Source organism: Tripterygium wilfordii, chromosome 14, assembly GCF_013401445.1.
Source record: "Tripterygium wilfordii isolate XIE 37 chromosome 14, ASM1340144v1, whole genome shotgun sequence".
NCBI classification, from domain to species: Eukaryota; Viridiplantae; Streptophyta; class Magnoliopsida; order Celastrales; family Celastraceae; genus Tripterygium; species Tripterygium wilfordii.
The window spans coordinates 10593836-10619371 of NC_052245.1; the positions used below are offsets into that span (position 1 = coordinate 10593836).

Consider the following 25536-nt stretch of genomic DNA (forward strand, 5'->3'; position numbering starts at 1 on the left):
ACATTGTTCTCTTTCAATTTAAAAGAAATGCCCACCTCTCCCTACCCTCTCCCGCCCGATATCTGATTCCAATTGTCGCCGGAAATTGTCCCCCCACCCAGCGCTCCAGCTCCATGGCCCACCACTCCCGCCGGGACTCCGTTTCTAGCCCCACCACCGACACGGAGCTCGACTGGCCTTTCGGGAAGCTTGAAGGAATCGACCGTGACGACGTACGTGAGACGGCATATGAAATCTTCTTCACGGCCTGCCGCTCCTCCCCGGGCTTCGGTGGCGGTCGCAATGCCATCACGTTTTACTCCAACCATGACAATAACAATAATGGCGGGTCAGGGGATGGAAGTAGTGGAGGGTCAGGGTCTGGGTCACCGGGTGGGCGGGCGAATTCGGTTGTGACGACGCCAGCGAGCCGGATAAAGCGGGCATTGGGTCTGAAAATGCTGAGGAGGTCGCCTTCGCGGAGAATGTCGAGTATCGGATCGGGGATAAGCGGGCATGGAGGGTCTGCCCCGTCGTCACCGAATTCGCACGGATCAGGGTCGAGCCCAGGGTCGGGGTTTTCCACTGTCCCACCACCATTGAGGCCTAGAAGGCCGCTGACTTCAGCGGAGATAATGAGGCAACAGATGAGGGTGACGGAGCAGAGTGACAATAGGTTGCGAAAAACTCTCATGAGAACCCTCGTTGGCCAAGTACGTATACATACATACATACATACATATATATATAATTTTCTTTACGTGCAATATGAGCAATAATTGACCAATATATGTGCTTGAAAGATACATTCAACAAGGCCAGTTTCTTTGGATTTGCCGTCATTATTGGAAAATGTATTATTTTTTCTGATGATATATTGAATTTGTGGATGAATTGAGTTACATATTGCTTGCAAGTAAATTTCAAATGTAACAGAATCTTTATTTGACATGGATTACAGATGGGAAGAAGAGCAGAGACCATAATCCTTCCACTGGAGCTGCTTCGCCACCTAAAACCATCAGAGTTCAATGACTCGCATGAATACCATCTATGGCAGAAGCGTCAGCTCAAGATTATTGAAGCCGGTCTCCTCCTCCACCCATCAATCCCTCTAGACAAGTCCAACACATATGCAATGCGCCTGCGTGAAATAATCCGAGCCAGCGAGACTAAACCAATCGACACTGGCAAAAACTCAGACACCACGAGAACACTCTGCAACAGTGTAGTCTCATTGTCATGGAGAAGTGCCAATGGAACTCCCACTGATGTTTGTCATTGGGCTGACGGCTTCCCTCTCAACATCCACCTCTACATTTCACTTCTTCAATCAATATTTGATATCAGAGACGAAACGTTGGTTCTTGATGAGGTTGATGAGCTTTTGGAGCTCATGAAGAAGACATGGTCTACATTGGGGATTAATAGGCCTATCCACAATTTGTGCTTCACATGGGTTCTGTTTCAGCAATATGTAGTGACAGGGCAAACAGAACCGGACCTTCTCTGTGCTGCTCATGCTATGTTGACTGAGGTGGCGAATTATGCCAAAAAGCCGGACTGGGATGTTGTGTATGTGAAGATGTTGTCTTCTGCTTTGAATTTGATGCATGGATGGGCAGAGAAGAGGTTGCTTCAGTATCATGACTATTTTCATCGGGGAAATGCTGGCCTCATTGAGAGCCTTCTTCCTTTGGTATTGTCGGCTTCGAAGATTTTAGGTGAAGATGTTACAATCACAGAAGGGAAAGGGAAAGATAAAGGGGACACAAAGGTAGTGGATTCATCCGGGGATCGCATCGATCACTATATAAGATCTTCTGTCAAGAATGCATTTGCAAAGGTGCGTGCACAACTTAATTTTTCATGTTTTCATTTAGTTTCATACCAAAAACAGTATTACAATGTCCCTCTAATATATTTGCTTCCCTATTGTTGATTGCAACAGGTAATTGAAAACGAAAATGCTAAATGTGAAGCTGCAGAAGTGAAGGAAGAGGCAAGTGAAGCTTTACTTCGTTTAGCTAAAGAAACAGAAGATTTGGCATTGAAAGAGAGGGAAAGTTTCAGTCCTATTTTGAAGAAATGGCATCCGATTGCAGCTAGTGTTGCGGCGGTGACTCTGCACCAATGTTATGGAGTGGTGCTAAAACAATACCTAGCCGGGACCACGACACTCACGAATGAGACAGTTGGGGTGTTACAAAGGGCAGCAAAACTAGAGAAAGTCTTGGTTCAAATGGTTGTTGAGGACTCCACAGATTGTGATGATGGAGGCAAATCAATTGTGAGAGAAATGGATCCATATGAAGTTGATTCTATCATATTGAGGCTCTTGAGGCAATGGATTGAGGAGAGGTTGAAGACATGGATGGAATATCTTAACAGAGCAAAAGAATCCGAAGTAAGCATGTGTTTCTTTAGAGTTGAAAAGGGATATAAAACTTTAGAATACTAAAAAATGTCTTTCATATTCGTACTTGATACTAGAGAGTGCTCCTTTGCAATCTTTTTCTTGCAGACATGGAATCCAAAGTCCAAAACCGAGCCATATGCATTGTCCATTGTGGAGCTAATAAAACTCGCAAAGGAAGCTGTGGATGATTTTTTCCAAATCCCTATTGGAATTACTGAGGATTTGGTTCATGATCTTGCTGATGCTTTAGAGCATCTCTTCCAGGAGTACACATCCTTCGTCGCCTCATGTGGTAAGAACACACTTCTTTCTGATCTATTTCATTGTAACTAATGTCACATGGCGAGGAATCTAATGCAAGACTTCCTGAATTTATTTGACTCTTTTTGTTGGATCTTTAATGTTTTGCAGGAACAAAGCAGAGCTATATTCCAATACTTCCCCCACTAACCAGATGCAACCGAGACTCAAAGTTCCTAAGGCTATGGAAAAGAGCTAGCCCTTGCAGTGTGAGTGGAGATGAAATGCATACAATTGGAGTCAATGAAGGCCACCACCCTCGGCCCTCAACAAGTCGTGGAACACAACGCCTCTACATCCGCCTCAACACCTTGCATTATCTTCTTTCACACCTGCATTCCCTTGACAAGACGCTCGCTCTCTCCCCCAAAATAACTACTTCAACGCGTCACCGTTTTGGCAATGGCCGTAGGAAACGTGCCAATTCTTCTTGTTCTTACTTTGATTTTGCACAGTCGGCTATTCTATCTGCCTGTCAACATGTATCAGAAGTAGCTGCTTATCGCCTCATCTTCCTCGACTCGAATTCTGTTTTCTATGAAAGTCTATATGTTGGTGATGTTGCAAATTCCAGAGGTAGGCCTGCATTGCGGACACTTAAGCAGAACATCACTCTCTTGTCTGCAATTATCACAGACCGAGCCCAGGCATTAGCAGTGAAAGAAGTGATGAAGGCCTCCTTTGAAGCCTACTTGATGGTTTTACTTGCTGGAGGATGCTCTAGAGTCTTTCATAGATCTGATCATGAGATGATTGTGGAGGATTTTGAAAGCTTGAAGAGGGTATTCTGCACATGTGGAGAAGGACTAGTTTCTGAAGATGTGGTGGACAGAGAGGCGGAGACAGTGGAAGGGGTGATTACACTAATGGGAGAATGCTCTGAGCAATTAATGGAAGATTTTAGCATTGCAACCTGTGAAACCAGCGGAATAGGAGTCGTCAGTGCAGGCCAAAAACTACCGATGCCTCCAACAACAGGAAGGTGGAATAGATCTGATCCAAACACAATATTAAGGGTGCTGTGCTACAGGAACGATCGAGCAGCCAATCAGTTCTTGAAGAGAACATTCCAGTTGGCAAAGAGAAGATGAAAGAATTGTACATTTCTGGTGAAGGGAGCATATTTTTTGGTGCATTATTGTATATTGACTTCAAGATAGGAAATTGAGAGGGAACACATTGTATATCCAAATTCAGTTGTATGACATAGATTGCATAACTGTATAATCTGTCAACAAAGGGAACACCATAGATTATATCCTGGACTCTTCTTGGATATTACCCTGCAATCTTATCCCCTGCAACTCTTCAGCAAGAACCACCATTGAATCCGAAACTTCAGCTTTGTACACATAGAACTTGATCACAACCAAGAAGAAAATCAAGTTGAAGAAGTTCAATATTGCGAAAAATGCATAGTAATAGTCAAGATGAGAAGCATTCAGATTGTTTAAGATCCATCCATGGTGACCATGCTCCTTTGTGATGCGAGAAACTGTCGAAAGGAGGAAGCTACTAATGAAGTTTCCAAGTCCAAGACTTGTACTTGAGTAAGATGTCCCCAGACTCTTCATACTTTCCGGGGCCTGGTCGTAGAAGAACTCAATCTTTGCCACCTCTAGAAATGCATCAGCTATTCCCATAAGCACAAATTGAGGAAGCAAAATGAATATTGTCAATGGAACTTGTCCTCCATTTTCAACTAATCCATGATCTTTAGCCACGCGAAGCCTGTAATTCTCAATCAGAGATGCAGCTGTCATGATCATGATGTGAAAAACAAGACCAATCCCCATTCTTTGAAGGAGAGTGATCCCTCTAGGATTCTTCGTCCACCTTCGGATGAACGGGACAAAGAATCGATCATATAGAACAACAGAGATAAGCAATGATATGGTAACAAATGCAATTAAACTTGCAGGGGGGATGATGAAGTTCCCAATTCTTCGATCAAGAGTAGTCCCTTGCTTCACAAAAAGTGTATTTATCTGAGCAACCATCGTGCTCGGAACAAATGTTGCCATCAAGATTGGAATCATTCTTAACATTTGCTTTGTTTCCTCTACTTGTGTAACTGAGCATAGCATCCATGGACTGTTTGAGCTTGTTTTCACAGCAGCTTTGTTAAGAAACCTGAAAAAAAAAAGGGCACCAATTAATATAGCCTAAGTTGTTAATGTTAATGCTAATATATATATATATATATATATATATATATAGACGGACACTAAGATGAAATAGCCCTACTAATATGCCCAATGTCCCTGCTGCAACAGCAATATGATGAGAGGCTATTCCTCCTGGAGCAAAAGGATTAAAACATTCCACACCCCACACTCGATTTACAGACCGGTTCTTTCTGTTTAGTCCATAAGGATCGGACACTCATATTCCAGCACCGTAATGGTGCGGATATCTATAACATGGACTCTGTTTCTTGAGCAGTTCTGAAAGCGAAATAGCAAGTGGGGTTTCCACTTGTTAAAAAACAGTGGAGTCCGTAACTTTTCTGCACCTGAACATTGTGTGTGTGTGTATATATATGTAATACATACCTTAAAGTGTTTGTGGAATCAATTCTGAACTTCCCTTTATTGGCATACACTTCCAAGTCAAGTTCATAGAGTTGTTTAGGGTCAGTAGGAATTGGCACCCTCCATTTTCTTATAGCAGCAACTATGACTCTGCCCATTCTTGTAAATGGGCTTCCTGCAGGCACCCTGTGCCTATAAAAAGGAGTACCAGCCAAGAAAATAGCAATCGATATGGCAAGCCCAAGAGTAGGAAGCCCATAACCCAAAGACCAGCCCACATTGTCTTGTATGTAAACAAGGACTGTGTTAGCAAAAAGTGTCCCAAAGAAAATACTGAACATCCACCAGTTAAAGAAAGATAGCTTATGCGCCTTCTCCTTCGGCTCAAAATCATCAAACTGGTCTGCTCCGATCGTTGAAATGTTGGGCTTCGTTCCGCCGGTGCCCACCGCAAGCGTGTAGAGCGCACCGTAAAACACCGCCAACTGAAGGGTCGACGCCTTTTTACAGTTCTCCAAATTGGTGTCATGGCAAGGAGGCGGCTTTAGTCCTGGTAGTGAGACTGATAGTGTTAGGACAGACATCCCCTGTATTGTAATTCAGCAAATGTTAGAAGGGTATTTCAGTCAATAATTTGCAAAATTGACAGAATGTACGAAATTATCGAACATTTATAGTAACACTTGAATTGTGCGCACGTGATTTCATTTTAATAATATGAAACTTGTGAAGTCCACGAATTCATTTTAATTTTGTATATTCAACTCAATAATTGAAATAATTGATAGATATACACTAGATATTTATCATTTTCGATCATGGAACAAGGTCCTGAGATCTAGTTGTGGGTTGTGACCCTCGAAAGTCGTGGTCATTGGGTCAGACTACTAGCTCATATTGAACAAGACAGGTTCCTACCGACTGTCGCGTTGCATATATTTCATAGTCAAGATTTCAAACGCTCTATCTGAACCAATAAAAAAAAATTATTTGATCCATTCCTAGGTCAAATCTATAATGAACAATGACAAAAATCCTATTGTCGTCCGTCAAAGTAATGGTTATCTTATATGTACTAGACAATGAACATTAATCAATCACGCATCCCAAAGTCATATATATCTATATATACAAACAAAAATGTGTTTCATTATCATTATTAGGCGCTGGGCTACAATTATTTTAATTAGATTTGGCTACGGCTCTATCCATTGTAATCAAAATTATGTTAAATCATGAATTTTTAAATTTTTTTCAAAGATTACATATTAGAATTTAGTAGTTATGGTTTTAATGTTTGATATTTTTATGATTTAAGCAACAAATAAGTTTTGGTTGGGACGATAAATGTGGTTTAAATTCTTCGTAGATGTTTTAAGTTCAACTCTTACGTCCAACAATTTTGATGTTATTTCCTTGCATGTATCATTGCATGGGCCAAAGACCTATAGGAAGCTTTGTGAAGTTGACTTTTTAGGTTTTAAGATTTAGGGTTTGTTAACACATATATATAAAATCCAGTTCATTACCATTCACAATGTGTTTTTTTAGAGGAAAACATCTCGTATTAACTTCACAATTAAGCATTGCGAGAGCACTATTGAGACGTGTGACCTCCTGAGAATGCAAAGTCGTGCGGATTAAATATATCCACCGGAACCGAACAATTCGAAGTGGATAATATTATTGATGTATATGAGCTAAAAATTCTAATAGGGTTTAGGATTTTTAGTTTTTTTTTTAGCATTGTATATGAACACCTAAAATACTCAATAACACATTTTAAACCATGATTAATATGATTTTGAGGGAGAAGTGTAGTCAATCTATCTAAAAGAATTATAGCCCTCCATCCCCATTATTAGATGCAACTGAAATATTCATTGCGATGATATATTGATATTTATGTATGTATGCATGCATGCATATATGTATGTATGTATTAGGTGTGTGTGTGTATATATACGTACTGAGAGATAGATGACGGATGCGACGATGAAGGTCCAATAGCGGCCAAGATGAGCGTCTGCAACATAGGCACCCAAAATGGGTGTAATCCAAATAGTCCCAACCCAATTAGTGACATTGTTGGAGGACTTGACCGTGCCCTGATGGAGCTTCCTTGTCAAGTAGAGTACAAGATTGCTTGAGATTCCATAGTAAGCCATCCGTTCAAACACCTCATACACTGTGCATATATATATATATATATTCATACATACAAGTCAACAAAAGCAGTCAAAAAAAATAGGTAAAAGTCTTAGAGATGATAAGAGCCGGTAAGTCCACATTGTTGTGTTGTTTAATTAATAGCGTCTAGTTTCAAAGATAATTTGATATTTGTTAGTCCATGACTAGGAGAGAGTTGAAATTCCTGACTAATTAGTCCAAATCAATAAATGCAAAATGGAATCGTCTTTATGTAAAGAACTGTCAGTTGCAGCTTTGATTATAAACTTTTCAATGAAGAAAATGTATATGTTCTTTTCATGATTCTAGCACCACCAAAAAATTCTTTGATACCTTGAAGCTATCATAGAATCCATCCACAATATTAGACTTACAAAATTATGGATATAATCAAATCGAATCGAACATATCAATCGGTCAATTAAATTAATATCAAAAAATCAAAAAACCAAAAAAGAGGGACCATAATCGACTGTTTACACCCCTACATACATAATATTATTTTATTATAATTATACTATATTCCATTAATAACGAATGCAAGTGTAAATTCTGAAAATTAGGACAACCCATATATTGAAATTTGATTTTACTGGAAAAGAGAGATGAATTATTAGTTGAAGACGCTACTCACATTCATGATATTGTCCGCCTTAAGTTTACTGATTCTCATGGATATATCGAACTCACATGACTTTGTTCCTCCCTGAACCGTCTCATTTAATGGTACTTAAGCCCAAAGAAAAATGTCTCATTCATGTGAGAGGGGAGCTAGCTCATCTAAACTCACATCACTTGGCTTGACCAAGCGATGTGGACATATCAACTCATAACATAACTAACATGTAAAATAACAAAATGATTATTATTACCATAAACTACAGAACAAAACCATACATCCATGAAAGAAAAAAGACAAAAACTAAAAGATGATGTGAATTTCAAAAGGATTAATTGATGGAGTCTAATATCATAAATATTTTATGGAAAAAATAATTAATGTAATGATGAAACAGCAAGAACTGATTTCCATGGAAAAAACGTTTGGTGTCTTTCTGGGAGGGAGAGAGAGAGAGAGTTACCGACAACAAAGGAGCAAGCAGTCCATCCTCCTCTTTTAGATCTAAGGACAGGGTTTCCTTTGAGATCCACAGTCCCATCTTGTGTATAATCATCTCCCTGCAGCTGCTCTCCTCCTCCTTCCACTCCAGAACTTTTTCTTTCTTTCTTCATACTCTTAAATTAGTTTTGTTTTGTTACTTGTAAATCACACAAGTTTTGCTTCTGTGCTGCTCCCTTTTTATACTACTCTCTCTGTTTCATGATATCTTCCTTAATTTGCTAAAATACCCATTCCTCTCTCCTCTCTCCTCTCTCCTCTCTCCTCTCTCCTCTCTCCTCTCTCTACATTGTATTATTTTTTGGAAAAGACTTAAATGACCCTCACTCTTTTCTTTTCTTTTCTTTTCCATCTATTTTTGTTTTTTTTTTTAAATCTTGAGAGGAGAATTATGTGCCAAGCTAAGAGCACTTGCAATGGTGTTATTTTGTCTGTGCCAACAAATATGTATGAGGTTTTGTGTTTTGCTGATGTGGTTGTATTGAGTTTTGTGTTTTGCTGATGTGGCTGTATTGGGAGATGTGTTTTGCTGGTGTGGTTGTATTGGAAAATTGTGTTTTGGTGTAGTTTTATTGTGTACAATATGGAGGGAATGAGAATTTGTTTGCCTGCATGTTGGATGGGAAGGAAAAATGTATAGCAATTTGTATTTTGCTGATGTGGCTATATTGAGAGATGTGTTTTGTTGATGTAGTTGTATTGAGATACGTGTTTGACTTGACTTTTTATGTAATAGAGATGAGATCCAGTCTTGATTTTTGCTAGCCCAGCAAATTGTTCCCATTGCAATTGCTCTAATATATTGTTGGAAAAAAAAATGTGAATAAGAAAATAATTTTTAATTTGAAAGATGTGTTTTTTTTGTGAATAGCTACGATTGTTAAAGTTGCATCTTTTTAAAAGAGTTGTACCGTTTCATTTGAATTGAAAAGACGTGACTATTGGTATGGATGCAACTCTTCATTCCAAAAAACATTATCATTGATTAGAAAGACATGTCCGTTACATGATGTCTCTTGTGAAGAGTCCCCAACCCTGCTACTCGTCCTAGCAACTGGGATCCCAGTGATCTCAGTTGCGGAGGTGTATGTAGGAGATTAAAAGTATAAGTGGGGCTCATCATTTGCATTTTTGATCTCTTCCATACACCTCAGAAACTGGGATCCCAGTTGTTGGGACAAATAGCTTTTTCGAAGAGTCCCCACAAACTATATGAATAGATAGTTCATTCAAGTATTTTATGTAGAGATTAGAGATAGATTAGAACAGATCAATTATTCATTCATTCGAGTCAAGTATATTTACATACAAGAGAGGACAATTATATATTTTGGTTCCATCAGAGACATATAGAAGGGCTGCTCAATTCCTTTCTTGTTGGGAGATCATTTTATCCTCAGAGATTTTTTGTTCGAATACTAGAAACAATAGTGGGGGACAAATCAATCTTAAAGAAACAATGTTCAACGCTACTCTTGATCAACATTTCTACATTTATTACTGCAAACAGATTTTGTTTCTACTCATTATTTTCTCCACTTGTGTTGTGTTCTTGTTTTGTATTTTTCCTAAATATATATATAAGTATAGCATATTGTTAACTAAGATACAACATATATTAATTTGGTCATTAGAGGAAATGCTACATTATGTTATGGTCGATGCAAATTTGCACAACCCACACGTCAACAGGTAGGGTTCAGATTGCGACGTAGACGGTGAATCTCCAACTTGCAAGAATGGAAACAGGCGGTCCTTCGTGACCCAGGAATACTCGGACGCTCAAGTAAGTATTCTTTAGAGAGAAATCAGAGTAATCAAAGTAGTGAATTCTTAGTGCGTACCTCCTTCACAGGTCTGATGTTCGTTTTACAGTTGCTGTGGAGTGCATCTGTTTAGATTTTTTTTATCCCATATTCCCCATTTGATATCATTGTTTGAAATTTGATTTGCAACGATTCCCTTAATCTTACTTCGTTTGGATTTCAATCCTCCTCGATTGACGTGAGAAAGCTTCTTTGTAACTCTTCCTGTGTTACGTGATGTGCTGAATCGGCATAGGATTTTTATCCATTCACATTTAACGATGGGTTAGTATATGTATAAGTATATATATATATATATATATATATATATATATATATATATATATATATATATATATATATATATATATATATATGCTCTCTCTCTTCTTCCTATTCTGTTTAGATTGCCTAATTTGACCGTTTACATATGTTAAATATAATTATATATTTAATGTTGGAAGAATACATGCATCGTACATCTTCCTTTCACTTATCAGAATCCCTACTTACTGAGAAAAATCCAAGCACAAGAAATTGTGATCTCACATTATTGTTGTCCTTCATTTGACTAACAACAGGGCATATTGGAGCAGCTTCTAGAAGCTTGAAAATTACTTTTGATAAATTAATCGTGTCAATCTTTTCATACATTACGTAGCTGAATTTTGAAATATTTTAAGTTTCATATATATATATATATATATATATAGAGTCATAGACACACTAAGCAGGGGTACATATGGATTGGGTTTAGAGAGATACATCATCCGATACGCATAAGGTCGGGTGAGGTTTTCTTCAACCCTCAACCGACCTCATCTGAAGATGGGTTGGATCGGAGTCGGGTTGGGTTGGGTTTGAGGTTGGGCCGGGTTGAAGGTTTCTATATTAAATATACATTTAAATGTAAAGGTTAAATAGTTACAGAAACAAATAAATAATAATATATATTTTCATAATCTCATTTAAGACATCTATACAATGTTGATCAAATAGATTGTTTATATAAAAAATAAAAAAATAAAAAAATAAAAACTAAGAAGTCTCTTAATCGAAAATGTACAGGTTGTATTGGACAGTAGACTAGTTAGTACAATAATGGTGGAAAGTTCTATTAAATATTGAGTCTTTTTTTTGATAAGCAAATATTAAGTTATTAACTATTAACTTACTAAGATTTATCAAGTATTAACTATTAATCCCTTAGTGATATAGAATTGCATGTCATTAAGGGTTGGGTCGGGTTAATAAGGGTCAGGTTGTACCATAACTCATAACCAACCCATACAAGATCGGGTTGCACATTACATAACCCTTATCCAACCCTCATCTAAATGGGTAAGGGTCGGATTAGCCGGGTTGGGTCGGGTTGTCAATGTTGGGTCGGGTCACATGTGGGTTATGTGCACCCCTGACACTAGTGTGTTTGGAATGAGGGATTTGGGGGAAGGGAAGGGAATAAATCTTCCCTCTAATTATCTCCAAATCTCTCCCTTTAATGAAATCTTTATCCCAATCTTTTTCAAATCCATCTCTTTAATTTTTTATAAACTATCCAAATAAAGAAATTAAAAGGAAACCCCTTTCCCTTCCCCCAAATCCTTCAATCCAAACACCCGATAATTCCACGAGTTGCACATCAAATGCCAAAATTTAATTGCTGTAAATTAATTGCAGTCCTCCGCTTTTGGAGACATCACATGATGATAATGAAGTGGAAGGTGGTACGATTTTCTTTTAGGTGTTGGGTTAATTCATTTATGCATGTGTACCGATAATTGGTGTGTTTCGCATGTGTGTAGGGAATCCAATGTAGCGGCTCATTTAATGGTTAATTAGGAAAGGCCTGGATTCTCTTTCTTTCCAAAAGTTCCAATGGATTTGATCCCCACCGTGGCAAGGGACAAGCATATTGAACTTGGATGAGTGTTTGTTATTTTAGGTTCTTTTGCTGCTCTGCAGGTGTTAGTTGGAGTGTCTATTGTTTGTATGTCTTAGGTGTAAGTATTTCGTTTGGTCTCTTCGTGGGTGCTTTCTCTTGAAGTGTTGTTTCGTCCACCTTCGGGTGGAGATAGTCACCACAATATGTCGATTTGTATTGGATTTCTCTAATCTAATCAGGTTCACCGACCTTTCATTAAAAAAAAAAAAAAGAGATGATGGGTATCTTTAACGCACAATACAAGGATTTTAAGTTTTCAATCACTGTATACCATATGGGATGAACACACTCTCACGTAATTAAAATACATATTCTTCTAATATGGCATTTTAAGACTCCAATACACATTTTTCATCCTTATCTTGTGCGTTAAGGACACCCGTTATCATTTTCCTTCATTTTATATTTTGTCATTATACATTACATTGCGCTTGCCTACATATGTCTACCAAGAATCCAATTGGCCTCCTTGTTTTCAAGACTATTGAGAAGATGTACCAATGAATTTATCCAGTGTCACAAAATACACACATTGCTATAGTTATTTCAATTATGGTATTACAATTCTAATCTTAAGATTGCTTGACGACATCGTAACTTGTTTGACAAAGCTTATAAGCTCTGCCAAACACCCCACATAAACTCCAAAAAACACTTATTTTAGAGTTTATGTTTGTTTTTTTTTTCATTTTTTTTCTTATTTCTTATTAAGATAATATTATAAAAAAATTTCTTTTAAATTAATTTTAAATATACTTTTTTAGAGTTTATAAGCCAATTTATTTTGACAACAAATAAACTCTGCCAAACGGAACCGACATTTTACTTTTGATAACCAAGACAGCAATGTTTTTCCTCTTCTTGTTGCGCTATCTCATGCGACCACGTATTGTTTATTTTGTACCCCGTTGCCTGACTTGACAACTTTACATGTATTATTTTATTTTCAAATATCTATTGTTAACAGTGGTATAAATTTTTGGGGCCAAGTGGCAAACAAAATGTATTGGGGATGTGTTTTGCTAATAGGGATAGGCCAACAAATTAAATATTTTGTACAATGATGTAAATTTATTGACTTAATTTTTGGTGTAATATAGGTGATGCCCAGTATGTATTTTGGTGTAGATGTAAGTATGTTTATTGTGAGGCCCGACAAACAAGCAAACATGGGGCATTGCAAACTCCATTGGTTCATGTTCGTCCCATTAAATTTGGGATAATAAAATTGCACCATTGAAGGTATTATTTTTAGGGTGCCCATTAAATAAGCCAACAAAAGGTATCCGTATCCATGCACCCTTAAAATCATTCCGTTGTGGTTGCTTTACCGTTGTATGTGAACCCGAGATATATAAGCTCTCTGATACACTATTGGTGGAATTAATTGACTTTATTGATGGAATTAATAATATTCACAAGGAAAGTCTTCTCTTTTACAAATTAATGATAGATCATTTGATTAATTAACAAGGATTGGAAAAATAATTAGAAATTCTTTCTCAATGCACCAAATATTATACCACACATCTAACAAACACCAATACAAGAAAACTAGAAAAGTGGTTTAAATAAATCCAAAGTGAAAGTGACTCATAGTGTCAGATCCTTTTCATCTTCATCATCTTTGTCGTCTAACGTTTTGTTTGTTTTCTGAGAATCAGATTCAAGACGTATCTCAGATCACTTACAATTCACAACAATGTTAGAAACCTTTTCTCTCTCTCTCTCTCTTTTACAGAAAACTTTTCTCGAGGAAGTGGGCAGTTGGGCCCGTTTTTTGTTTTCTTTTTTTTATGGGCCGATTATGATTATATAAGTATGTGGGCCTCGTCTATTTCCAGTATGGCTAGTTGATAGCCCATTATTTTTGGACCTCTATCTCAACGGCCCATCTACCTGATTTGGACCTGTCAACCCACCCAAACCCCCACAACTCTGTCAGCAGTCAGCACTCCGCCGCCGCCGCCGCCTCATGTGTGTCCAAGTGTAATAATGGAATGCACCGCCGGCCCTGCGGTCCATTACGAAACTCACTAATACAAGAGATAACGTTTGAGGTCCACTGAAATCTATATATTCTCGAGGGGACATTGGGAGTGAGTGAGTGAGAGAGAGAACAAATTGAAGATTTGAAATGGAGGAGACAAAGACGACCATAGTCAATCGCCTACTGGCGTTGAAACTCAAGTCCGGCAAGACCTACAGTGAGATAGCAGAAGAGACCGGGCTCACGAACGTGTATGCGGCCCAACTACTGAGGCGCCAGGCGCAATTGAAGCCTGATACTGCTAAAAAGTTGGAGGCCGCCCTGCCTGGTCTGTCGAAGGAGCTTCTGGAAGAGATGATGAAGCCACCGATGAGGTCCTACGACCCTAATTTGATCCAAGATCCTGCTATTTACAGGTTTACTATTTTCTATCTGGTAATTTATGTGTTATGAATTACTGAATATGATTGGGTATTCGACAATTGGGAATTGTTTAACGAGTCGCTTTTTTTTTGTTTTCAATGGGCAGGCTGAATGAAGCAGTGATGCATTTTGGGGAGAGCATCAAGGAAATTATCAATGAAGATTTTGGTGATGGCATGTAGGTGTTTCACTCTTGTCTTTCTTCTTAAGTTTGTTTTTAACATTTGGTTCACAATCCTTGTTATCTTGAGTTTTTGGTACTTCTTTCTTGTGCCATAATCAAATTAATGATGAGTCTGGAATGCCAATATAGTGTTTTCCTCTAGTGGGTGCAAATTGATACAGTTACATAGTAGTTCACATGTTTTGTAGTCCTTGAAACTTGTTTGAATCTCATGTTTGTCTTTAGTAGAACCAGCAATCTCTACATGTAATGTTAGTTTGATCATCGGATCAGTAGCAATATGAGAGAGTTGGCAGCCAACCCAAAAAGCAATTTGATGGTTTCTTGAGTTGTTGAATGAGAGTAAAGTCAAGTAAGCTACATAGCACTAGTAACATCGTATTATGTATTCCTAGATCTTTTGCAACAATATATCTGCTGGTCATTCCTTTAATTCCGTATTCACGCTGATATGAACTTTGACATCGGCTGCTGATCTATTAGAAGGCTATTGTCTTCCTGAGAGACTTGATATAATGTTACGCAAAGGATGGATTGGAATATGTTATTGCAATGTATTTTACATTTGAGCCAGAAAATATATATCTTTGGAAGTGATTTTCTCTTTTCAGCATAACTAATGGCCCCTTTCTGGTTTGTTAAGTATGTCAGCTATAGACTTCTACTGCTCTGTTGACAAAGTTAAAGGCATTGATGGAAAGGATCGTGTTGTGTTGACATTTGACGGGAAGTATCTGCCCCACACTGAGCAGGTTTGTCGTCATTAACTCTGTTTATGTACTAAGTGATAGAAGAATGATAAACTCAAGCTTCAAGTAGAACATATTTTATAAGGTGCCTCTCAAAATTCCATCTGTTAACATTTAACATTAGCAGGATTTGCACCCATGACTTTATGAATAGTGTTCTTATTATTTTGTCCCCCTATTTATCGTTTAATGAAAAGTGATTGTTTCAAGATTATTAACAAAATTTTTTCCTTTCTGTGAGTATTAGTTTGTCATCAGTCGTATTCTTTAAAACTCTACGGCAAAACTGCAAAAGAAAACCAATATTTTTAGTTCAATTATGAGCATGTAGGACAAACTTGATTACACTTCACTTTTATAAATATCTTAAGGTCCTAAAAATGTAAGATTAGAAGCTGAATTATTTACTTTAATCTTTTATAATTGTGAGATTAATTATCATCACAATACCAAGTTTTTGCTAAATTAGGGAAATTTAATTGGGTAGACAATTATTCTCATATACGTCTTCGTGGGATCGACCGCTTCTTGCTGAGCTATACTTCTGTACGGTTCATGCGCTTGCGAGTAATTTGAGAACTTGAAAATGTCAAAACAATAGGGAATAAACAGAAATTCGGCCTGGTCAAGGCTTGCTATAATTTATACAAAGTCCACAGAGTTTGAACTCGTGCCCGCTGGAAGTAGGTGAGACTGACAATATCACATATGTATATACTTGTATTTGGATTGTTAGTTTTGTATTCATCTCCTTCTCACGTTCTGCGAATAGTCGGGACATTGTGGAATATCTAGAAAGGCATTTAGGGAATGGGTCTAATTCTATCTTTGTTCATTCAGTTTGAAGGAAGGAATGATCCCAAAGAATCGATCTTTCTTTTTAGTTGTTGAATCCCTCTTTGATTGATCAATGTGTGTGATATTCCGAATCCTCGTTACTAATGGAATCGAAATGATCTATGCATTGATCAAAAGATCCTTTCAATTAGCTAGAATCCCACTTGAATTTTCGAGTTTTCAATGAATGTTCATTGTTGTTTTCCATGTCATTTGCAGAAATCGGAGAATATGGTTTCACGACTAAAGGCATCACTGAAGTAAACATGAATCCGTCATGAAGATTTGGCGAGATGTTGGGTGAGATATAATAATGCATTTCTGCTTACGTACAAGTTCTCAGTACGACCTTCTTCTTCAGTGTGTATTAGTATTGTAAGCTAATGCTGGTTTATAGCAGCTGCTTGTGTAAGGTACACTTGTAATGATCAAAGCGTGTATTGTAATACTATTATCTACAGGAATAAGAAATGAGCACATGTTGTGTTCATTTTTTCTTTGTGCAGCAAGAATTTCTTTACACAAAACAAACAAAATACATTAGGGGGTTTATGCCCGAGACTTTTCATAGGCCTATTTTGAATGAAAACTGAGTTGGAAATGCGGCTACTCCATTGGAGGTTGATTTTAATACTCAGGCTAGGGTGGCAAAAATCAGGTTCCGAGTCGGTTTCGGATCGGACATCCCTGGATTAGATTTCAGACGTACTTAATTGACTAAACCAGAATTGGTTTAAATCCGGACAATAATCTAATCCGAATTGGGGTTCGGACAAGTAAATCAAACAAAATTTATGAGTTTGGATCCGGACCCGATTTTAAACTAGACAAAAGATTTGTATTTGGACCCAGATTTCGGATATATAATTTATGTTCATACTAGGTTTAATTCGGATCGGACAAATTCGGTCATTCGAATCGGACAGAGTTTTGCCACTCTTACTCAGACATGAAGTAGGGGTCCCTTTTTTTTATTTTTTATAACAAGATAAATTGTGTAAAATCGAATTTGAATCTTCTCATAGGCTAAAAATAACTAATAATAAAATTAATATTATTCTTTTAAGGGATAACTATGGATTTAGCCCCTCTACTTTACATCTTGGATCAAAAAAGCCCATGAACTTTGTTTTGGGTCAAACAAACCCCTCAACTTCCAAAACGATACAAGTTACTTCTTCTGTCAAACAATCGTTAAAAAATGCTTATGTGGACCCTAATATCTTATGTGGCTTTGATTTTTTTTTTAAAAAATTCATATGTAAATGACATGTCACTTAAATCAAAATACCTATTAAATTTATCAAAATGATATATGTTCATAATTTTCTTATCCATAAACTTACATAATCTAGGTGGCAAGCCAAATAGACAAGCCACATAGATTAAAAAAAAACAAATAAAGTTTATTATAGAAACCACATAGACATGTCATATGTTTATGTAAGTTTATGGATATTTATTTTATGGATGTGTAATGTTACCGTTAAATTTTAAAAAAAAACCTTAAATCAAAAAACATGCCAAATTAAAAAATTCTAAATTAAATTTTAAAAGCCCTAAATATTTTCCCCCCTCTCCTTCCTCCTCCTCCCTTCGTCACCTGTGTTTGCACACATCCACTGGACCACTACAAAAGCAAGTGGCAGCATAAAAAATTCAACTTTAAAATTAGCAATTCTTCTCAATCAATTTTCAATCCCAAAGAAACCACTTAAATTTCAAACAACTAAAGGAATTACAGTTTGACTGAGTGTATGTTTTGTGTAGTTGAACAGAGAGATCTTCGATCTATAAAAATCGATGTCCAAACAAGTCCGTTGTCGGGTTAACATCGTGATTTTCCAAAAAAGGATATGGATCCTTTTCGAAGAAGAACAAGTCCGCTGCAGGCTTAACATCGTGATTTTTCTGGCAGAGACCTACCTATCTCTCCTGTATATTTGATTGTGCTTTCTAGGCGAGAAGTGGTCCGATTTGAAGAAAGCCTTTTTGCAGATCTCGTCGGAGATGGAGCTGGACATTCTTTGTCGCCGGAGAAGATGAATGTTGTTTATTATTTTTTCATTTTTAAAATCATAAATTAAAATTTGTCACGTGTCACAAATTAATAGGTGACATCCACATACACACCACGTAAGAAATGAATTGAAAAAAAATCACTTAACGGCCTCATCAACATTTTTAACGATTCTTAGACGGAAGGGTTAACATGTATCATTATGATAAGTATAGGGGTTTGTTTGATCTAAAAAAAAGTTCAACCGTTTTTTTATCCAAAATATAAAGTACAACGGCTAAATCCATACTTATAAAAGAAATTTATCATATAAAAGCCCACGAAAAGCCCAAAATATTTTATGCAAGCCCAGGTCAGTCGAGGATGAAATTAAATACCGCCCATATCCCTCGAAACCTCCCTTCTCTAAAACCCCGTTCCCCAGCCCCAGGTCCTCTCTCACTCTCGATTCCCAGAATGGCACATACCCTAGCTCGCTCGCCAACCGCCACTGTCATGCGCAACCTATCTCTTTCTCTTATACTCCCCAAGCGCCTCCTCTCGACCACCGCCATAACCCGTCCTCCTCCAATTTCATCTCCCCTTCTATGCCGTCGTTCTATTACTCCTCTCTCCCATGCCGCCCGATCTATCCAGTTTGGTCAGACTGCCTCCCGTTTCGCTATCATTAGGTGCCGGGTGAACAGAGCTGGCAACTCTGGCTACTCTCCCCTCAACTCGGGCTCCAATTTCAGCGACCGACCTCCTACGGAGATGGCTCCGCTTTTTCCAGGATGTGACTATGAGCACTGGCTCATTGTCATGGACAAGCCTGCAGAGGGCACTACCAAGCAGCAGATGATTGATAGTTACATCCAAACCCTTGCTAAAGTCGTTGGAAGGTAATTTTGGTTTTTAAACTCTTTGATTCTCGAGGATGTATTGGATAATAAAGGGAACTGATGGATTGTTATGCATTGTTTCTTAAAAGCAACACTTTTTTGGCTTATAATTGTGCTGTTGTTTCCCGTTTCTGCTTTCTGGTTTCTTCTAAAGTTTAGGACTGTTATGTTACTAATTTTTTTTTTTGGCTTTGAAATAATTGCGAGTTCAAGAATTTTATTCAGTTCTTTTTTTTTTTCCATACAAATTTTTGAACGGCAGACACTGAGGGAAATCTAATAAATTATATTCGAGTCTTGGTAATTGGAAAGTGTTATGGTTTCATTAGAAGATTTCCTGCATTTATTTTTTTAATTTATTAGTTTGTTGTTAATTTATGCTATTGTGAATGTATTCTTTCTGGTATATTACTATCATTACTCGGGCAGTGTGTGTGAATGTGGTTTTTGTAAGTGATGCATGCAATTGTTATTTCATTGATTATTTTGGTGTTTCTTTGGTTTCTCTGTTTCAGTGAGGAAGAAGCCAAGAAGAAAATCTACAATGTTTCGTGTGAGAGGTATTTTGGATTTGGATGTGAAATTGACGAGGAAACCTCAAACAAGCTTGATGGTATTTTCTGAACTTTCTTCATTAGTAGGTTTTTTTGATGGAAAAAGTTTTTTCAGTTGTAGATTGTTTCGTTTGGTTGATTGATTGTACTGATAGAGTGATTGTTTCATCAATAGGCCTACCAGGTGTTCTCTTTGTGCTTCCAGACTCTTATGTTGACCCTGAATACAAGGACTATGGGGGTAAGTCTATAAGCTTTTCAAAGAGTAAAACTTGTTGATCTGTATTGTCAGTCATACCACACATTAATTTGCATATATTGTGTCATAGACTCATACTCGTGCAAAATGTCCATGTAAAGGGTATTGTAATGGTCCATCTTGGAAAATCTAAGAGGCTTTTTGCAATGTTTAGCTTTTAATGTTAATGTACTGACATCAAGTGTCTCTTTTGAGTTTTCTGTGCTTTAGAGTTTATTCCTCATGGAGAAGCGGATCATTGAAGATGAAACATTATCATCTCAATTATGTGTACCGGTCCTACTTTCACATCACAAAATTCCCTTGTCCTCTGTTTTTGTTGGGCGTCTAATGTTATTTTTTTTTTATCAATCCTCTTAATTTATATGTGCATGAAGCTGTTAGATGCTGTGCCCCACTCATAATCAGGTTTTAAGTGCAAATGGCATTTATCCATAGAATCCAGTGTACATATTTCCCTAGGACAACCAAACTTTTATATCTTGGGTATGCAATTTGGTGGCATCCAATACAAATGAATTAATGTCCAAGGTTTTTTCTGCCATTTCGGTTTCTGGGCTGTGGTTGCTATTTCTGATATCTGCAGCTGCATTTGCATGTTCCTTTTTAACAATAAAGAAAAAGAAAATGTAATATTTGCTCTGCTACCTCCACAACTTGTGCTCACTTGAGGTTTGAAGACAGAGTCCTTGCATGATAAATAGGAATTGTGAGTCGAGTTTGGTGACTATCTCCTCCTTTACTAATTTGTCGTATACTTATGGCCTGATATGTTTAAGTTGAAAAAGAGAGTCCTTGTATTGCCTATGTTCTTATAACCTGATACCACTGTTGCAAAAATCCCTCTAGTCGGCGACTAGTCGGCCGAGTAGTCGCTAGTCGAGCCTTGCCGCTTCGACTAGAGGGTAATGGAGCCACTTAGTCGGTGACCCGATTAAATACCGACTAGTCGGGGCGAGTCGGCCTATTCGGAGGATCTGTGAAGCACTGTGCGGCAGATCTGCGACAGATCTGTTCTCTGTTGTCGATAGCTCTCTCCTCTATGGGTTCTCACTCGTCGACGGCTCTCTCCTCTCTGGGTTCTCTCTCATTGACAGGTCTCTGCCTCTCTGGGTTCTCTCTCGTCGTCGGCTTTCTGCCTCTCTGGGTTCTCTCTCGTCGATGACTCTGCCTCTCTGGTTTGTCGATGATGCGCGTCTCTCTGGGTTCTCTCGTCGACGACTTGTCTCTCTAGTTTGTCGATGACGCGCGTCTCTATAGCTAGTCACAGGTCAACGCCTCTGTTTAGTTAATGTTTGTGAATTGTGATATAATAATATATTAATATATGTGCAGTGTGATATCCTCGTGGTTACAGAACAACCAAACAAAAATGTTTTTTTAACATACACTGCCACTTGTTCTAACATGAATTCCAACCACAAAATCTAATATTGTTTAGTAGTCCCGGTTCCATTACTGGCATTACATGAATTCCAACCACAAAAATGTTTTGTATATATTCAATTGCAATTATTTTTTAAAAATGATGAATAAATTATATATTGTATATATATAATTGTATGTAAGAATTTGTCATTAATCTATATGTGTTCAAGGTATTAGTTCAAGGTATTACTTTCATTTATATTGTGTTTTTACATATATATATATATAATTAAAAAAACTCAAAACGATTAATCCGATTAATCTCCGACTAGTCCCCGATTAATCCGATTAATCCCTAGTCCCTGCGAACCGCCTAGTAGCCGACTAGCGATTTTTGCAACCATGCTTGATACTAATTAAAGCTACAGATTCCCAGATATACATTTGTTGACCCAAGATTTATACACTGTCTGCCAAAATAGTATCGGTATCCTCTGCATTCTTGTTTCCTGTAAATATTTTCGGCAACAACTACTTAAATTATTTTGCATGACAGCTTAACTTATCAACTGTTGATTTTGGTAACTGGATAACCAGCAAGACTAGACTTTAACTTCCTTATCTTGTCATGAAATGTATCTTGATTGTTTTGTGTTTTTCTGCTGTGAAGTAGCCAATAATGTGAATCACAACTGGTGTATCCTCATATTTGGTTGGTCAGGTTCCATTAAAGAATAGCAGATGTTAATAGTATTTCTGTCGCTTATTTCCTATTTCTCCATCTCTAATGGTTTAGTCCATCTTGGCAAAGCTATTAAACTTAAGTAGGCAATTTATAGTTTTGAATGCTTATGGACTCACTTAAAAAATCTTCTCAACCTGTTCTGTAACTCTATTCTATGTAGAGTGTTGTGGAATCATTTGAGATGGTACAAATTCTGCATTACTGTTTTGTTACCTCAGTGTTATTGAGTATTCAACTGCAGCTAAGACCTTGTGATGCGTTAAATGAAATGGAGAGGGTATATAGAAATCCTTTGACATTTCCATCTTCTTCCAAGTGGTTTTTTGTTAGCCCAACACGACTGATGTGTATCTTTATATTTGGTTGTTCTGGGTTCCATTAAAGAATAGCACAGGTTACCAATTTGCTGTTGCTTATTTCCCCTCCCTCGAACTCTAATGCTTCTAGTCCATCTTGGCAAAGCTATTAGCCTTAAGTAGGCAATTTATAGTTTTGAATGCTTATGGACTCAAATCAGAAATCCTCTCAACCTGTTCTGCACCTCTAGTCTATATGTAGAGTCGTAGAATCATTTGAGATGGTACAAATAAGTGATGCATTGTGATCATTTCTGCATTCTGCTATGTTACCTGTGTTATTGGGTATTCAACTGCAGCTAAGTCCTTGACTCCTTGTGATGCATTAAATGTAATGGAAAGGGTGTTGAGAAACCCTTGACATTTCCATCTTCTTCCAAGTGGTTGGTTGTTAGCCCAACACAACCGATGTGTATCTTTATATTTGGTTTTTCTGGGTTTCATTAAAGTATAGCCCAGATTATTAATATTTATGTTGCCTATTTCCCCTCCCATCTTGGCTAAGCTATTAGCCTTAAGTAGACAATTTCTAGTTTTGAATGCTTATGGACTCAAATAAAAAATCCTCTCAACCTGTTCTGTATCTCTACTCTATGTAGAGTTGTGGAATCATTTCAGATGTACAAATAAATGATGCATTGTTATCATTTCTGCATTGCTGTTATGTTCCCTCTGTGTTATTGCCTTATTGGCTATTCAACTGCAGCTATGTCCTTGTTATGCATTAAATGAAATGGAGTTGGTGTTTAGAAATCCTTTGACATTTTTATCTCCTTCCAAGTGGTTGTTTCTTTGTTTGATTTCATGTGTGTGGGTTGTTGATTGTGTCTTATGTTCATTCAGTTATTGTTGTAAGACTCTTTTAAAACTACCATTTGCGTAATTGGTTCTAGGATTGGTTTGGGTTGGTTCTCAAATACTTAGGAATTCGAAACTGGGTGAACAGCTTGGATCGATCTTTGTTATTGATGTTGCAATTTATTTATTGAAATTGAACATGACTGAGATAATAACCAGTTTTTGAGGGAAGAGCTGTAGAGGTTTTAATAGAAAATTGCATGACTGAAAAAGTTCTAGGCTTAGAGGAAATCTCTAATTAGTAATGATCTACCTGTTGATTTTCCTGGTCTCTTCCATAGTAGAGATGCCTATCCAATGATCCATTGAAATATGAAATTCGGATTATATATTTACAAGTTTTTGTGGCTTCATTAAACATTAGTTTAATGTGTAGGTGAGGGGTTCTTCTGGAACTTGTCCAAAGGACCAAAACACCCTTGTTTGGTCAATCTTTACAAATCTATTAGCCTTAAGTAGGCATTTCCTAGCTTTGAATGCTTATGGACTCGCATCGAGATCCTTTCCAACCTTTTCTGTACTTTCAAGCTTTTGGAGTTGACAACTGTTGGGGAGGATACACAAGCTGTTTAAAAAATCATTTCTGTTTCACATGTTAAGATACCGTAGTGCATTACTCTGCAAATGAAAAGGCTGTTTGTGAGCCTATTGAACTGGTTCAAGTCTCTTTTCAATATAAGTGAAATTTATGTGGTGATACGCATTCAGTTTTGGCTCTCTATCATGGGAAATTTTAGCTAAAAGTTCCATTTTTAAAGCCGAGTGAAGATTACAGTGGACTAGAGAAATTAGCTTGTTTTTTTGTGAGACAAGGGCTTAGAAATGGGTGTTGGATGAAAAAAAATGGTGTACCTTGTTTTAGATTTTGAGTTGTCTACATGCATTTCGTTGAAAAAGAAAATATTGTTATCTAGAAATGGCTTTTGATTTTACGTTTGTTGCCTAAAGATGCTACTTTTTTGTTGCTGGTGCCCAACTTTATGTATAATGTCTTGCTAATAGTGGTAAAACTTTCTAATTTGTGATAAATTCTTCATTACCTTGTCTTGTAGCTGAATTGTTAGTGAACGGGGAGATAGTTCAAAGACCACCTGAAAGGCAGAGGAGGGTGGAGCCACAGCCTCAGAGAGAGAGAGACCGCCCCAGATACAATGACAGAACCCGATATGCTCGCCGCAGGGAAAATATGCGATGAAAAATTAAAAAAGGGGATCTCTGTATAGACAACAAGGTAGAGAAGAGGAAGTGTGACCTTGTGAAGGCCTCCATCCATGTTTGGCTGTTGTGTTTTCGTGGTCGACCAAGGAGGGCACTTGGCTTTCAAGGGTCAGAGACTATGGTAATGGACCGGTGGTTGTCGTTCATCAAGTCCAACTAGAAGAAGTCAGATTTAGTTCTACTTTAGGCTAGTCGAATATGGTTATAAATATCGCATGCCATCAATTTGTGCTCACTACCAGACACTTAATTTAATAAGGAATGAATAATGGAAGTTTAATATGATGTATGTAGGATTAGGAAGAGTTTTTTTTTTTTTTTTTTTTCCTCTCTTATTCTTTTGCCCCTCTTGAATATTGGTTGTTTCTCTGTCTTGATTTGGAAAACAGTTTAGATGGTGATGATTGCATATAATATAGGAGTAATGGATAGGATACTTTGGCAGGCTATCTTTATTATAATGAAGAATTGTGAGATTTCCTCTTACATAATCACTGTATCTTTAGGTTAAGTAGCCTTGAATTGTATTTGTTGGCGAAGCTCTAGTTCTAAACACTTTTTTTTTTTGATAAGCACTTGCTAGGATAAGTTGGTTTTGATGTTTAGTTTCTGTTATTATTTTGAGAAAGATGTATTTTATTAATTAATGTTGTTCACATCACAAACCTTTGAAATTCGGATTTGTGTTCTCTTTTTAGGGGATTTGTAGCTACAATTCTCTCCAAAAAAATATAGTAAAGCATGAATTAAAATGTGTTATTAAAATGTGTTATTTGGTGTTTATATAGAATATAATAGATTT

The 25536-nt window shown here is 37.3% G+C and overlaps 4 protein-coding genes across 4 annotated transcripts; 3 read left to right on the top strand and 1 right to left on the bottom strand.

The window, feature by feature from the left end:
- LOC120015067 (protein unc-13 homolog) lies at positions 1 to 3827 on the top strand. The gene is made up of 5 exons (XM_038867277.1): positions 1 to 692; positions 941 to 1825; positions 1931 to 2386; positions 2504 to 2690; positions 2810 to 3827. Exons 1-5 carry the CDS (start codon positions 114 to 116, stop codon positions 3787 to 3789), a joined length of 3087 nt encoding a protein of 1028 aa, XP_038723205.1. The 5' UTR covers positions 1 to 113; the 3' UTR covers positions 3790 to 3827.
- LOC120015066 (protein NRT1/ PTR FAMILY 5.2-like) lies at positions 3809 to 8732 on the bottom strand. Its single transcript, XM_038867276.1, has 4 exons — positions 8505 to 8732; positions 7203 to 7420; positions 5254 to 5819; positions 3809 to 4831 (listed from the first exon to the last, which is right to left on the bottom strand). The coding sequence occupies exons 1-4, from the start codon at positions 8653 to 8655 to the stop codon at positions 3952 to 3954; spliced, it is 1815 nt and encodes a 604-aa protein (XP_038723204.1). The 5' UTR covers positions 8656 to 8732; the 3' UTR covers positions 3809 to 3951.
- A 5588-nt stretch (positions 8733 to 14320) lies between these two features.
- On the top strand, positions 14321 to 16980 carry LOC120014663 (cyanate hydratase-like). The gene is made up of 4 exons (XM_038866682.1): positions 14321 to 14698; positions 14812 to 14883; positions 15533 to 15641; positions 16695 to 16980. The coding sequence occupies exons 1-4, from the start codon at positions 14430 to 14432 to the stop codon at positions 16737 to 16739; spliced, it is 495 nt and encodes a 164-aa protein (XP_038722610.1). The 5' UTR covers positions 14321 to 14429; the 3' UTR covers positions 16740 to 16980.
- Positions 16981 to 18852: 1872 nt separating this feature from the next.
- Positions 18853 to 25220, top strand: LOC120014386 (multiple organellar RNA editing factor 2, chloroplastic-like). The gene is made up of 4 exons (XM_038866326.1): positions 18853 to 19376; positions 19892 to 19989; positions 20106 to 20171; positions 24569 to 25220. The coding sequence occupies exons 1-4, from the start codon at positions 18859 to 18861 to the stop codon at positions 24709 to 24711; spliced, it is 825 nt and encodes a 274-aa protein (XP_038722254.1). The 5' UTR covers positions 18853 to 18858; the 3' UTR covers positions 24712 to 25220.
- Positions 25221 to 25536: the final 316 nt, after the last annotated feature.

Coding starts and splice junctions, on each gene's coding strand:
- LOC120015067 (XM_038867277.1), top strand. CDS start 114: ATGGCCCACCACTCCCGCCGGGACTCCGTTTCTAGCCCCACCACCGAC. Junction 1,826..1,930: donor TCAAGAATGCATTTGCAAAG/GTGCGTGCACAA, acceptor TGATTGCAACAG/GTAATTGAAAACGAAAATGC. Junction 2,691..2,809: donor ATCCTTCGTCGCCTCATGTG/GTAAGAACACAC, acceptor AATGTTTTGCAG/GAACAAAGCAGAGCTATATT.
- LOC120015066 (XM_038867276.1), bottom strand. CDS start 8,655: ATGAAGAAAGAAAGAAAAAGTTCTGGAGTGGAAGGAGGAGGAGAGCAG. Junction 7,421..8,504: donor TGCTTGCTCCTTTGTTGTCG/GTAACTCTCTCT, acceptor ATATATGCACAG/TGTATGAGGTGTTTGAACGG. Junction 4,832..5,253: donor GATTCCACAAACACTTTAAG/GTATGTATTACA, acceptor TTTTTTTTTCAG/GTTTCTTAACAAAGCTGCTG.
- LOC120014663 (XM_038866682.1), top strand. CDS start 14,430: ATGGAGGAGACAAAGACGACCATAGTCAATCGCCTACTGGCGTTGAAA. Junction 14,699..14,811: donor CAAGATCCTGCTATTTACAG/GTTTACTATTTT, acceptor TTCAATGGGCAG/GCTGAATGAAGCAGTGATGC. Junction 14,884..15,532: donor GAAGATTTTGGTGATGGCAT/GTAGGTGTTTCA, acceptor TGGTTTGTTAAG/TATGTCAGCTATAGACTTCT.
- LOC120014386 (XM_038866326.1), top strand. CDS start 18,859: ATGAAATTAAATACCGCCCATATCCCTCGAAACCTCCCTTCTCTAAAA. Junction 19,377..19,891: donor CTTGCTAAAGTCGTTGGAAG/GTAATTTTGGTT, acceptor TCTCTGTTTCAG/TGAGGAAGAAGCCAAGAAGA. Junction 20,172..24,568: donor TGAATACAAGGACTATGGGG/GTAAGTCTATAA, acceptor CTTGTCTTGTAG/CTGAATTGTTAGTGAACGGG.